The sequence below is a fragment of the Melopsittacus undulatus genome, chromosome 3, assembly GCF_012275295.1.
Source record: "Melopsittacus undulatus isolate bMelUnd1 chromosome 3, bMelUnd1.mat.Z, whole genome shotgun sequence".
Classification (NCBI taxonomy): domain Eukaryota; kingdom Metazoa; phylum Chordata; class Aves; order Psittaciformes; family Psittaculidae; genus Melopsittacus; species Melopsittacus undulatus.
In genome coordinates this window covers 81,713,188-81,728,450 of record NC_047529.1, presented here as the reverse complement: position 1 = coordinate 81,728,450, position 15,263 = coordinate 81,713,188, and the positions used below count along the sequence as shown (strand labels likewise).

General features: G+C 35.6%; 1 protein-coding gene across 2 annotated transcripts in view; it reads right to left on the bottom strand.

Annotated features, from left to right (window-relative positions):
- Positions 1–496: 496 nt before the first annotated feature.
- The window catches only part of SHPRH (SNF2 histone linker PHD RING helicase), a 50,916-nt gene continuing 36,149 nt past the window's right edge, over positions 497–15,263 (bottom strand). For both annotated transcript variants that reach the window (XM_034060660.1, XM_034060661.1), the window contains 9 exons: positions 14,204–14,347; positions 12,806–12,907; positions 11,930–12,001; positions 11,076–11,264; positions 6,923–7,015; positions 6,269–6,355; positions 5,648–5,826; positions 3,450–3,530; positions 497–2,239 (listed from right to left, as the gene is read on the bottom strand). In XM_034060660.1, coding sequence (XP_033916551.1) covers positions 2,143–2,239; positions 3,450–3,530; positions 5,648–5,826; positions 6,269–6,355; positions 6,923–7,015; positions 11,076–11,264; positions 11,930–12,001; positions 12,806–12,907; positions 14,204–14,347 — 1,044 coding nt within the window. In that variant the 3' untranslated portion in view covers positions 497–2,142. The remainder of the gene's footprint in view (positions 2,240–3,449; positions 3,531–5,647; positions 5,827–6,268; positions 6,356–6,922; positions 7,016–11,075; positions 11,265–11,929; positions 12,002–12,805; positions 12,908–14,203; positions 14,348–15,263) is intronic.

The following is a 15,263-nucleotide window of genomic DNA, read 5'->3' as shown; positions in this document are numbered from 1 at the left end:
TATTTAAAAAGGGAGGTATGAATGCAAAAACTGTGTGCTTCCACAGTTTTTAACATAGATATATAGTTTCTCAGATGAACAATAGCTCCTTGTTCAATCACATTATGTTGTTCAATATTAAAATGCTCTGAAGATGATGAGGAAACTGGAATGTTGCTGCCCTCTTAGTTCCTGGAGTGTCTGTACAGCATGATCTGCACTACACTGTGGAATGATTTAGGCTGGAAGGGATCCACGGAGGTCATCTGATCCAACACACCACTGATAGCAGGGCCAACTTCGAAGCTAGATCAGGTTGCTCAGGGTCAACCGAGTTCTCAATATGTTTGAGGATGAAGATGCCACAGTGTCTGTGCGAATCATTTGATAAATCTCATTTGAAAAAAGTCTGTCTATTCTATTTCCCTTGCTCCAAACTGAAATCAGCAAAACATCACTAATCTCAAAGGCAAAATGTGTTAAGACTAGAACATATTGCAAATATGGGAAATAAGAATACATTGTCTGTAAATTTATTTAAATAGTCTTTAGAGCCAAGTGTCTAGTCAGTCCAGAAAGACAACAGCCTATAAAAGCCAAAACCCCACTTCTTGATGCAATATTATTCGTGTAGATTCTATTCACATTTATTGTCAACAGCAGAAAACTTGTCTGCCATATGGACAGGCTTAATACCCAAGTGGTGCAACTCAAATGTAATATGATTGAAAACAGATCTCAAGAAGCTCAATAACTATACAAGCACATCTATTTAGCAGGCATGATTAGAGTAAAAAAATCTAAGATGAGATATCTTAAGGACTCAATTTCAACCTCAAGTAGGATGTCTAAAATACATGGAAATCATTGTTTGCTGAAACAGTAAATAGTGTAATTGGAGGCAAGTAGCCTACTGCTTATGCATGTACATTTGCCCAGTCTCTAACCACAAAATTGTGTTTAACATCAACTAAATAACTGAGCTTGCTTCTGTAATACCTTCAGAAACGATGTTATGTACATGTGTATCAATAACCTATGCCAAAAGGCTTAAAATTTATCTTGCCAACTTTCAGCAGTCTAAGAGTTAGCCTAGATGTGTTTTCTAAACTGTCTACCGTCAGAGATGGGGTAGAGTGGTCTTACATATCTAAGGACAAAGTTTCACAAAAATTTTATCTCTCTCCACTGATTAGCTAATTTAGACTAGGCACCTAATAATTAGACTGCCTGCCTTAATTTCATCTATTTGGGATATTTAGTTTTCTGCATCTTTAACAGGGAGAACAAGCCAAAATCAGGGTGAGAAAATGTACACAAGCATCAAATAGTTCTAAAGTGGTCAGCAGCTAAACAAATTATTTTTTTTTAAAGGAATTTCGTAACAAATGCCTATGATTTCTCTTAATAAAGCACTAACTTAGCCATGGCTTCAAGAGTAAGTAAAAAAACTCATAATGAGGTCAACTATTTAACTGATTACCAGACCAACACACATACAAAAAGCATAATTTAATTATCATCATTTTGTAGTGAGTAAGCATTAACAATGAAATTTTTAACTGTCACAAGTGTTTATGAACATCTAGAAGACTAATACAAATATCCAAATTATTAGTAAAGATCAGTCATTTAAAGTGTTACAATAAGTCTTCAGTAACTCTGCATTAATTGGTAGCAAGCCCTTTCTAGAAGAATATTAATTTACAGTCAGTCTTTCTAACAATTCTTTGTACAGTAAGAAAAAAAAATTAGATTTGTGTTTTTCGGCTTCCCTTTCCCATCCAACCATCCACACACAGTTCTGCTCTCAGACTGAGCTACTAGCCAAGCAAAGCTGATGGCAAAAATCCTCTCAAACAAGCACCCAAGATCTCAGTTTTAGCATCCAGCTCAATCGCTCTTTGGGAATAAAGTCCATGTTTTTTGTATAATGTGCAAAGTGCAAGTTTTCTCCAGTGCTGTCAGAAGTGTGTGCAGCTAAGAACTTCACCACAGAATAGTAACAATTCGCCACAGTAACAACTGAGACTTTCAATTTCCAATAGCTCTGTTAGGGACAAATGTTAGATGATGAGCATGGGAATGACGGATCAAGTGGACTATATACCAGTCCTCATTAAGTCAGGTACTTCCTGATCTCATTAGGCCAAACCAATGATTTTACTCAAGTTCTTCATTTTCCTCTGTAAAAAGGTCAGCCAAATCTGCCACTGTCAGAACTGAAGCTTCTGACTGTTTCATGGAGGAGCTCGTGTGGCTGTGGGAAAAAAATTGAATGCAGACATCAGAGAAGGAATTGACTTAAGTAACAAGCTGTTTATACTGGTTAAAAGCATGGTTAAAAGCCCTGTAACTGTTCAACCTTGAAGCTCAGCAGCAGCACACACTTTCTATCAGGGAAAATATATACACTGATCAGCTACTTCTCCTGCATGTTTTGCGTAGGATATGAAGTCCATCTACTGCCCCTTGCAGTGGTCAACCCCAAACACTGCAGAAGCAGTAGAATGTGGAATAATCTGCTTTGTGCTCTTAGCACTGAAGGGATTGGCTTTAGCTTCTAAGCATAAGGTTTGATCCTACTTTCAAAACACTGGCCCTTGTTGGATCATTCAACCATTGCATTTTTACTTTATCTGAAAAGCAGAGCTACTTTACAGATAGGAAACCAATTAAATCATCCTTTCAAAGTTAATGCTGAAATCTTTCATAACTACAGCTAAAGATATGTGTAAGTTTTCAGTCTCATAACTTGTAACAGCCAAAACTGTGAAAAAGATACTGATATTCTTAAAGTAAGGCCTCTTTCTAGATTTGCACAAGAGGTACAAACCTCTAGTACCAGAGGGATAAACCTCTTGTACTTTCTGCATAAAGAATGTAAATACCAATTCTGTTCCACTCTCTGTCCATCACTGCTTATAGTTTTCAAAAGATAAGCGGTGAAAACCACTTTCTGTGCCTGCACACCAGACTGACTCAGGTGCTAGCATCTGGACAGCACTTGTACTCACTGCAAATCAACCAGTGTGACACACCACTGACAGACCAGGTTTGTAGAATTTAAATTTAATGAAAGAAAGGATTTGTGTCCTATATTAGAGCATATAACATATGCTCTTACTCCATTTGCAAGCTTAATGTTACTCGGTTAACTGCAATGCTTTTATACTAATGGAGGTAGATAAACTGCAAAGATAAATCATAACATGCAATTTTTTAATTAATTTGGCTTTTACAAAATAAAATATACAAAATGAAACCAAAATATTCTCCAGACAGTTGAAATACCTTAAGCTTCAAGTTACTGGAACCAGGTTAAAAGATCAACTTTTCCAGCCATAAAACTTTTTTATCAATCAGAACATAGGAGGAGAACAGTTGAAGTTTATATGCAAGATATGCATACCTAACTGTTATAAAAGTGTGGTTGAAAACCATCTTTTCATTTTCTGTGCAACACATACCTTCTATCTACAGTTTTCAGCATTGTCTGCATTCTCTCTTCTATTGTGGCTTTTATCAGGAACCGATGAACAATGGTAGATCTAAATGTGTTTAGAAAGAGAAAACAAGGACAGAAGTGAGCAGAAGATATGCTGTTACTGTCAAAGTTTAAGACCACATTTTTATCTCATACCAATTACTGTAAGAGTGCTAAAAAATGTCCCTGTATTTCAAGAAAGAAATTTTACAAGGTAATTAACAAATTCTACTGACATTTACGGGAGCCTACTGAGTCCCAGAGCACACACTTCCACATGGCTGGATTGCATACTAAATGAGTATAAGCTGTATTAACTAAAACCCAAAAGCAGATGCTGGGCAAAGTTCTGCTTTCTGTGTCCCCACTATAAACAAACAGTCCTCAAGAGCTTAGCCTGTCTTTTAAAGAAATTACTTAGGCCCCCTGGATGCATACAATGTTTATGCTGCCTTGTCACAAGTCAGTCCAAGAGAGAGCTCAGTGTAATGGGTAATTAAAGCTCATTCTACAAAAAAAAAAAGAGGTTTAACAAAACTGTTCTTGAAGATGGCAAAATACTGTAAGTTTTTGTTTTAAAGTCAGTAATTGTAGTCAGTCAACATGAAATTGTAAGCATGGTAAAACATAAAGCCCAGAATGTCAATAAATAGAAACCAAAAGGAGAACTCCATTATGAAATAAAATTTCAAAAAGAAAGCTCTAAGAATAAAATGTGTTAGGGACAAGGAAGTGAAATGGAAAAGAGTCAGCTCCAAAGATAAAAATGAAAAATTACTCCAGGCTCCCCAGTATAAACATCTTTCAAGATATGAACTCTTGAAAGTGTTTGGATGGTTTTCAGATCTTAAATTGAAACTTTGGCAGGTTATGTTACACAGAGGCATGGTGGGGGAATACTTTGTGACTCATGGCAAAGGTCTGCTCAAGACAAGAGAAGTAAATAACTCAAGTGAACTGGTAATAGTCGCACCAGTGAAACTAAACAGTTTAGTCCCTCATGCTCACTGTACTTGGAAATAGCCCTTTGTCAAATAAGCCTTCCTGAAGTCTTATTCTTAGAGAACTGCAGCACACATTCTCACTGGGTTTATTGCAAGGCTTTTGCCAGACCTTTATGTGCCAGCATCATGTAAAATTATAATGCAGGCTGTTGCAATCAGTCTTTCCTATGCCCTCAAAGTTAATTCAAAATCTTTACCAACACCCAAATATCTACCTGTTCATAAACATTGTTTCACATACATGCTCATTCATGCCTTCTTGCTTTGCCTCCATTTCCAGAACACAAACCACACTATTATTCTGGAATAACAATATTCTAGAATTAATTCCAGTTATTTTTCTTCTTCATGTACAAGGGGTTTTTTTAATTATTTTTTCAAGTGATATGAAACCCAAGGAAAAAAACTTATATATTTTATCTGTTCAGGACAAACTTTCCAAAGCCTTTGTTAAGTGTTCAAAACAACCCATGTAAAATCTACAACACTGAAGCAAGTAAAAGATATGCAACTCATTAATGTTTTCAAGAGGATCTACATGGGGTGAGGGCATAATCATGATTTAAACCCTAATCAGTTCTAGAGACTGTGATCTATAACTTTCTTTTTGTAAAATATGAAACAACCATGCAAACAAAAAAACCCAACAAAAAACATCCCCCGCCCAAAAATTTACACAGTTCCTAAACTGAAGATGGGAATCACCAGTTAGAAGGAGCCTTTCAAGGAAACTAGGAAGGGTCATGCCTGAACTTAGCCACATGTGACATAAATAGTGAGTTACTCAGACCTGCAAAGCTATGACATTGCTGGACATGCTTACAAGCAGAACTTCAAAGTTGAAAACTAAGGTATCAATGGCATGCATAATATAGGGCACAGCTGAACAAGGTTTTTCAGGATTTTGGATTCAAAAGCCCACATGTTCTTAAATGTCTACAATTTGCTTATGCATCTCACACCCATGGTACAAAAGAACTTCCTAAAAGACATTGCATATTTTCAACAAATTTTATTTTACTCTTTCTCTCTTACACGATCATCTTTAAGAATAGGAATCCTATGAATACCCTCATTTCTATAATTGAGAAGTTCAGTGAACTAGATTTTTCTGATTCTAATATGCAGCTCTATTCTGGACCATATCTAAGCCACTCAACAAAATTTTAACCCTTACTTTGTTTGGCCAATACGATGTACTCTGCCGATAGCCTGTAGCTCATGTGCAGGATTCAGAATGGGTTCCACAAGCAGAACGTGAGTTGCTTCAATGATGTTGAGTCCATTAGAACCAGTGTGAAGAGGCAGCAGCAAAATATTGATGTTGGGATCATATTTAAATGCAGAGAGATTTTCCTAAAAAGTAAATATCACAGCAGCATGACACAAGCTCCTCAATAAAGACAGGGGACATCCCTATTTTCAAGAAATTCTATCAGCTACTATAGGCCCCAGAGTGACAATTTTGCAGCCTGACTGATCCAAGACCTGTTACCCCAGAACAGATGTCTGATAGATATCAGGAAGGCAAGAACTTCGTGCAGCACTGATCAGGGTGTCTCATCCTTAACATCCATGCCAATGTTTCTTTCTCAAAAGTGAATGCACTGTTTATCTCCAAAGGCTTGTGACTGTGATTTTTAGAATTAATGAGTTAGAGATCAAAGCTTCTGCCAAACAAATTCACTGCTTTTTCAATTTCCCAAATATGACAATAAAGTAAAAGGATCAAACTGACTGTTACAAACTGTAATTTTCCCCACTGAGACTAATTTTAAGAAAAATGTCCTTTATGTACCTGAAATTTACTAATTCCATTGATCTGAGAAAAAATCATGTTGTTGTCATACAAAGCTTTTGAAATTATGTCCAACACATCTTGCCACTGTAAAAACACAAAACACAAAAACACAAAAAACCACAGTAAAAGAAACTCAATATTATGAACAATAATGACAACTAAGAGATGCTAATTAACTTCATGAAGAAAGAGATAACAAGGCCTTTCAAAATACTAGAATTTACAATTAATAAAAAAGGGACAGGTAGAGGAGGGAGAAAAAGATATGTGTGCCAGAAACTGAATTTTTCAGAAAGCTAAATTAGAAATGTAATTAAAGAGAGCAGTTTGAATATAAATCAGTAGTCATCACAAAACCAGTTCTACAATGTATCAAAAATATCTGAACATTACATTTTAAAATACATAGAATTTCTAATGCTCCCATACAAACCAAAGTGTTTGCCCTTTAAAGAAACAAGCTTTTACATCTGTTGACTACCATCATTGTTCATGTCCCAGCCACATGAATTGCCCTACAAATTCTCGAAACAAACAAGTGGCTGTACAGAGTGATTCAACATTTTGGTAGCTAAACTAATTCCTGAAAACACTATGACTGCTTTAAACTCACACACATGCACAGACAAGACAGAAAATGGTGATTAATACCGTTGAGAAAACTAAGGATTTAGCTCCTGGATCTTTAAATTGAATTCTCTTCAGTGTTCGGACCACAGCTTCCACTTTGGTGGAGTGACTTCCCTTTGAAAAGTTAAAGATCATTAGTAAAGTAGGATATTAAACAACTCCTTCCACATTTATTACTTTAACAAATACTGTTATATTAGGACTTATACAGATTTTACCAAATTTAAAATTAGGAAACTGGAGGAAGGGAAGATTAAGTAGCACTGAATTGGTTTTATACCTTCCTTATAACACAGTACTGTAGGATCAGTGGTGTCTTACAGTGTGTACAGTACAGGGAAGAATGAAGCACCACACAGATACACCTGTCTAGTTCTCCATGAGGCAGAATGGATAGCCCAAGCAGTGCAGTTGAATCAAATACAACTGTAATTGCCAGGTAGGCCTGCTGCACAATCGTTAAAGATTAACTTAATGGCATAATCTTTAAAGAACCTACCATATGCATATTAAAATTTCCATCCCTTCACACCTCTTGAAAGCTGGCAATGAAAACAACACTATTTCTGCTATTTCTGTCACTTTTGTTTTGCACTTTGGCAACACCAAACTTATGCTTAGTACTATGAAGATTGTTAATTATATTTCAAATTAAAAGAAACTGGTAAATACAATGAAATTAATTATTGAAGGTGTGCTGCAATGAAAGCATCTTCAGATTCTGCATTCAGAAGTATTTCAGTGTTTAACAAACCCAATATTACATTCTGCTTCTTGCCCACTTTGATTTCTGTACTTCTCCCTTTACCCTTACATTGGCAAGAGGATCAGAGAAACAGGTCTTTAGTATCTCCCTCTATTTCCTTCAGTGCACACTTTGTATTACAGCAATTTTACTTCATGTGTTTGGTTTGTTTATTTGGTGGTTTTTTGTTGTTTTTTGTTGTTGTTTTTTACAAAGCCCTTATTTTATTCCTTACTAGTTCTTACATGCATAATAATTTCAAGCTGTGCTAGATTTAGCTGGACAGATATTGTTTTATTTCTGTCTGCACCTGTCCTCTGACCATTGAATTAACTATGTTGGCTTGCTACAATGACAGATCAAATTCAGTGAGGTTATGCTGCTTGCAGAATTGGTGGGGAAGGTTGTCAGCAGTCTAAGCACAAGCTGGGGAACAATGCTAGACTGCCTGGTAATCCATATGTTATGCACCTAAATGAATGCTCCAGAAACGCATGTAAAAGACTTCTGCAGCCTGTTTTACCAAAGGTTGCATAAGCAATATCATGCTATTTCCCAGGGTTTCCACAGTGATTCCAACTCTGTCATAGACATGGAAACAAAACCAGCTTTTTTCATGTTATTACTGTTACACCTAGAAATTAACAGTTTCTGAAAGTCAGACAATTAAAATGCTTATGTCAGTAGGTGTTACGATCTGCAAGGATGAAAAACACATATGCACCCTATGGTAGCTGCCTGCCAATCATAACCATTTACAGACTGAAGACTAACTTTTGGTATTTTCTATGTATTCCAGGGTCATTTATGTGCTTTTCTTTATACCATTCATCTCTAATTCAGTGATGACAATTCTGGCTAATCTGCTCTGTCACAGAATCATAGAATGGTTGCGTTGGAAGGAACCTTAAGGATCACCTAGTTCCAGCCCCCCTGCTGTGGTCAGGACACCTTCCTTTCAGACCAGGCTGTTCAAATCCCCATCCAGCTCTGTCTTTTCCTCAGAGACTCTTTTGGACCTTACCATATGTCCTATTTTGCCCTGCTATAAGAAGTAGTAGCTTTGGCCACTACAATTAGTTGTTGATTTTTCCATCCTTCAGACTTCCTGTGACTTGGGTGTTACAAATGTGACTTTGAAGAAAAGAACAGCACTAAGGTCGAAGTGGTTGCAGTCAGTCTGCTCTGTTTTTTAATCAAAGTAACTAAGTGTACAAAGTTCTCCATACCTTCGGTTCACAGCACACACAAAAAAATTCAATTTTATTCTCAATTTTTAGGGAAAGATGAAACTTACAGAAGCACCTTTGCTATGAGTTCTTGGTTTTCAGTTTGTCTTAAAATACAATGTTACCCCATACACCTTGAGTTTGTAATTTTGTTGAATATCCAGATATCTATAAACAGATTGCCTAGTCCTAGTTCATTATGGAAGAGCAAACATTTGAATGAGAATAACCCCTATAACAAAGAATTTTTGTCTCAGATGACAGCCTGGCAATACCCACAGTAACACTGACCAGACACTGAAAGCTTTTACAGAACCAAGACATGCAGGGATGCCAGTAATCTCTCTCTCAGTATGAAATGCTCCTATTTACAGTAGTCCTTCTGCTTGTAAGGCACTAACTTAACATGGCTAGTGCTGGTACAGTAAAGAGCAAGATGTTTATGAGAAAACAGAAGAAAACTAAAAAGAGAGGTACAATAATGAAAGAGAACAGAGGGACTGAGAAAGTTCAGATAAAAATACAAACACTGATTAAGTCACACAGTTTTCATGCTGCAAGATACTAATCTTAACTTCAGTATTCTATAAAACCCATAAGAATAGTTACTCTTTGTGAACTGTCCTGAAAGGGATATGAGGTAGAAATTTTTAACAGTGCTGCTTGTTTTGTTAGCACATACAGAGAAGTTACAGTATGTATTTTTAATTTTTCATGAAATAAGTATCTGCCTTGCTCAAGATGACACATGAATTCACACAGAGTTCAGGTTTTTGCTTTGCTCTAAGCTTTTGATTCAGAAATATTTCAATAAAACACTACAACTGTTTATGCAGGATAGTAGGTGCGCCATGTTCCTTCTGTGTTTTATTTATGAATTTATTTTGCAATGTAATTTATGAAACACATTTGAAATGTCATTAGAAACAGGGTGATATCTCTAAACCGTAAGAAAATGATCTGTTAAAAACACCTATGAAGCAAGGTTCTAATAACTAGAACTTCAAAAATACAGCCTATTTACTCCCCCTGGTGCCAGATGCTGTCAACTGCTTCAAATCTAACCATCTGAGTTAAAAAGTGTCTACTCATAAAATGGAATTCAGTTTTCAGAGGGGCTGACATAACTAGTGTGAACAGCTATGGGGTAGCATTGACTTCAGTAGTTATGTGATTCTGGGACATGCAGTATCTCTCTCCATTTCACCTTCAGCCCAATGAAAACCCTCTGTTACCAAGAAAAGAAGATGAAACAGGACAATTAGGACCATTGCCTATGCGTTTGTGTCTATAGGTTCATTACCTTTGTCATTAGGAAGGCACAACAGTTACAAAGAGTTTCTCCCAAAGACCTGAACTTTAAAATATCTTTTGTAGTACAGTGAAGGTCAAGCCACTGTATTTTGCAGAGTAGGAGACATATTTCATGTGTATGGCTATTTCAATAATACTCACAGAAAATGAATGATCTCTGAAACTCAGACTCTCTGTCAAGACCTTTGCAATGATCTAATGGGTTTCTAAATTACGGGAAAAATCTAAGATTGTTCAGTGAAAAGACCTGATCTCATCAGAAAGCCAGGGTAAAAGGAGTAAACACAGAAAATCACTGCGGAAAATACAGCTACCAGTCTTCAACAGAGATGTACGTTGCCAGTGGAAAGCCTATAAACAGCATGTACTTTTGCCCAATGTCAAATGCTTAAAAAAAATCATAATTAAAGCTCAGCAGAAGCTGTTCCCCCGACACCAAGACAGGATTACTTTAACAGGTGCGTAATTTTGTAATCCATCCTTTTCTCAAGCACATTTAAAGAGCAGATCTTAAAAGCTACCCTCTTTCACACTGTTTCCTTTCATGTTTTGTTCCCAAAATTATTGAAGGTTATGAAAAGGGCAAGTTAAAAAAACCCCTAAGCCTAAAACCAACCAAGCAAAAAAACTTGCTTGACAGGATAATGGATATCCTTCCTTGAGGATGGATACAAAAACACTGATTACACTATAAGAAAAGCCTATATACACCACGCATACATCTTTCAAAAGAAAAAGAACTGGATCTGCCATAAACACGTATTATAAAAACGAATCTATTTTTTAAACTATACAGTGGATTTGTCTGCCTAAACACACTGTGCAACATGGATCACAAATACACACTGCTGAAAGCTTGGGCTAGAAAGCTTAAAATAAAACATACCTTTACAGGAATATCATCTTCCTGATTTGCTGTTTCTGCAGTGAAAACATAGGATATTTCTTTATGAGATGTGGTCTGCCTGCAAATGGCACATTTAATTGAGCTCCGACGAGTGCCAACACTGTACTGTTCTATGATGATAGCTGTACACTCGTTACAAAAACAATGTCCACACGTCAGCACTGCCCACTGTGCAAGGAATTAAACAAACAACACACAGTATCAGTTTTGGATCAATGCAAAAGAAAACCAGTATACTAATATGTGATAAATCACATTTTCATAGAAACATTACTTTCACAAAATTCGTCAGATAAAAATTGAAAGATTTTAGGATTTTCAGCACCCCAGCTGCTAAAAAGCCTGGATTTCAAAGTTTTCCAGCACAGAAAGATTTATGATCCATAGAAGTTCTGTGCATTTATTATTCATTTCTTGCATTTGCCCAGTTTTAAACTTAAGAAAAGTAATGACTCTTAATGTATAGATTAAGTACACAGATTAAGTATTTACACAGTTTTTAAAAGCATTACACAAATGATTGTATTGGCCTTCTGCAAGAGTCTATCTATACATTTATTCTAGATCAGCCTTTATTAAGAGTCCTCAAGAAAGTTACTTTTTACCTGTTGTTAAATTCTAGAATAAATTTTTGGATTTAAGAAGAAATAAGATTTTCAACAGAGAGGCTTAATGTTTCTTTGACAGAATGCATTACAAACAAAAGATTGCATTGCAGAATCTGTTCTTCATTTGCAGGCCCAGAATACCTACATGTCAGCTGAGACCTTCCAACTGACTTAGACCTAGCTAAAGATGTCCTGAAAGCAAAAGGCACTGACTAAAGTTTTCACCTGTTTTCCCAGTTGACGTGCACAGATTGGACATGGTTCAGGGTTAACTCCTCCAGTAGTTTTATCCTGAGACTGTAAGTAGAAAATAAATATAAACTTTACATTTTGATACATTACAATAACTACAATTATTCTATATTTAAAATATGCTTCTGAAAAATAAATATTGAAGTCTATGAGCAAATTAAAAAACATCATTAATTAACAAATAAAGTCTATCCTGAGGAGTTAAAAAAACATGTAATGGTAAGTAAAGAAAGCACTGGTCATACTGCAGTCCTTCAGACTGCATCTGCATCTCTATAGAAGCTTTGAAAAATCCTGGTAATATACAACTTCAAACAAGAAACTCATCATATTTATCAGCTTAACATTGCTGTAAAAACACTTAAGTATAATAATAATGTTTACCTATGCCTAGTTAAGCATAACTGTATTTAAACACCATAATTAAAATAATATGTAATACATGGGGGTTTTGGTTTGTTTGTTTTTCCTTTTTTTTTACACTTATTTAACCTACAGACCTGCTTGTTCTTCTGTTTAAAGTAAGCTCTTTGTAAAATAGCAATTGTACTCTGAGAGGTACATGACTTTCTAAGGCTTCCACTAAGCATGGCCCAGTTAATTTTAAAGAAAGTTTTAACCATCTAAAACTAGTTCATAGTTTTTCTAACTATGTAATTAAGCAAATAGACAAAATATATAGTGCAATAAATAACTTTGTAACTACACAGTAATGCAAAGAACACCACACTGAATTTCAACCTGCAATGAATCATTACAGAAAATATAAAACCAATAAGAGTAGGTTTCTTATACTAGGTAAATAAGAGTACATTGCATTGGTAAAGACCAAAGAACCATAAACCTTACTTTCTCCAGATTAGTGAGATACAGAAGTTGCCCTAGTTTCTTTTGAAGCTGTGATTTGGCAACTGCTTTGTCATTCAAAAGTTTCACTCGATTTTGCTCTACCTGTGAAAATAGTATGAAACATGCATTAAAAGAAGAAAATATTAAGAAAAAAAAGTTTGACAATAAGACTTAAATTATTTTTTGGAAAAATTCAACTGAATATTTTACCGGGGACAGACAAAAAAGGAGCTCATGATGTAAACTTAAGATATGCTTCTCCCCAAGCAAAATTATCTATTCACTTCCTGTACCCAGTACAAACACAGCACTACGAAATGAGCTGAGACCCAGGAGGTACAGACTTGCTCTTCATTGTTTTATTTGCATTATTGGTTCTTCCAAGAGACAAAACCAATTTAAAATAACTTATTATTATGAAAGTTCCTTTCAAATTTCATTCAATTTATCGCCTGTCTGCTTACAGATAAACAGAACCTAGATTCTACTGCTGGTTCCAAAAATAACATGTAAGAAATTATTCATTACTTTCCTTCTTCGAAACTTTCACATTTCATTTAACCTATAAAAAGACAGTAACATCAAGCTGACTTCTTTTTAGATCAATTACAGTTGGCAGGGGTGTAGCTATTAATATTGGTAAAGAGACAAGTGCCTGAAGGTTGAAGGCCAAAGTAGTAATAGGTGTTTTTTTTATTGTTGTACATACATAAATCTTATACTTTGTTACACATTTGTTAAGCGAAGTGATCAATTTTAAAAATTGCTTTAATACACAAATTAAACACCTATTTCCCTACAGAAATAAAGAAGCTCTCCTAACACTGAATCTCACTGAAAAAAAAAAAAAAGGCACAAAATGTTTCTATTGAAAACATATTTCTCTTGGCGGAAAAAAACCCAAAACATTAGGAGGTTAAATCAACCCAGCATTTTCTCTACATTCATAAACAGAAAATGTCTCAGAAGTTACTCAAATTCCAAAATACTTTAAACAAATATTTGTCTTATAGGCTTCCGCTCTGTTTTTTTCCAGTAATACAGGTAAGAATAGAGGTCAACTTAATTTTCCGCCAGCTTGGAAAACTGGCCAATTGTAAAGAAAAGTCCTTCAGCAATTCCCCTGCTGCTGGAAGGACAACAGTCTTACTTGTCACTCTTACAGTCTAGAGGCTGAGAAAGCTCATCAAAGTAAGAGTTACAAGCTCAAAAATGCCCATATACTGAATGTAGAAAAAGATAGGAAGTCTCTACTCCACCAGTGGCTTTGTGAAATGGAAACAAAGGCATATTGCAGACCTTACACATAGATCTAGATAAAGATTTTATCTTTGTAGGATGTAGGCTCTTCCAGAAAAAAAAAAAAAAAAAATGATTTCTTACTGTCAAGTACTTTACCTCATGTGGTTCTATGATGTGGAGAACTGGTGGATTTGGTTTTGGCTCATCAGGATGACGCACTCTCAGTCGTTCTGTAGCCATTGCCAGTTCATCAATAGCAGAGACATGATCCCTAAGTACCATCCAATATTCATGAAGTAACTGTAAGAAAAGCCCAAACTAGTAGCAGAACTGAGTTGAGCTCCCTTGTATGACTCTGCCATACAACATACACTGTGAAAATCTTTTTGGAATAAGGGATAATATTTCTTTACAGTAATTCATCCACAACAACAAATTATGAAGGAAAACAAACAGTATATGAGATCATATTGCCCACTTTCTTTTCCAGCCTCTCTATGAGTAACTATAAACAGCTATATCTCATTTCTTCTACAACTGTTACAATAACTAATCCAACTAAAAGTTCGGAAAGAAAATGCCTTGCAAAGCTGAATAACATAAGGAAAAAGACTAAGTACAAAGACTCTTTCTTAAGGACAAAGTATGTTTTAAAGAAATGCTAACAGTTTGAGTGGTCTTGTTAAAGGCATGGACAAGTACTAGGTGAAGATAATACCAGATTCAGTTCTACCAACACAGTGTAAATTCTGGTTTTCTACAAAAGAAATGGCAGTAACTGTCAGTATACATACACCCAAACAAAAACTAACAACAAAAATCCCAGCTTGTTTTAGATTTAAGGGTTATTTTACAGAGTATCATCCATGTAGATGAATCTAGATTAGAGCAGTATGGCCAACTGATTTAACATATCTAAGTCACAACAGATGGAATCATTTTGGCACTATTTTCATTGTCATTGGCCTGTTAGTCCCAAATTTCTTTTCTAAAGTAAAAGCACATGAAGACACCGTGCTCCCTTCCTGCAGGAGAAAATCCCTAACATGTAGCAATGCCTTGGTAACTAGTTAGTTTACATTCTCCTTCTTTTGTGAACTACTACAAGCTGAGCACATAAAATGATGAAGCATGAGAACAGCTAGGGTCAGTATTCTTCAGTGCGTATTTTGGTACCATAAGCAAGGGACCTGACTTTGTGAGAGCAGCACAACTT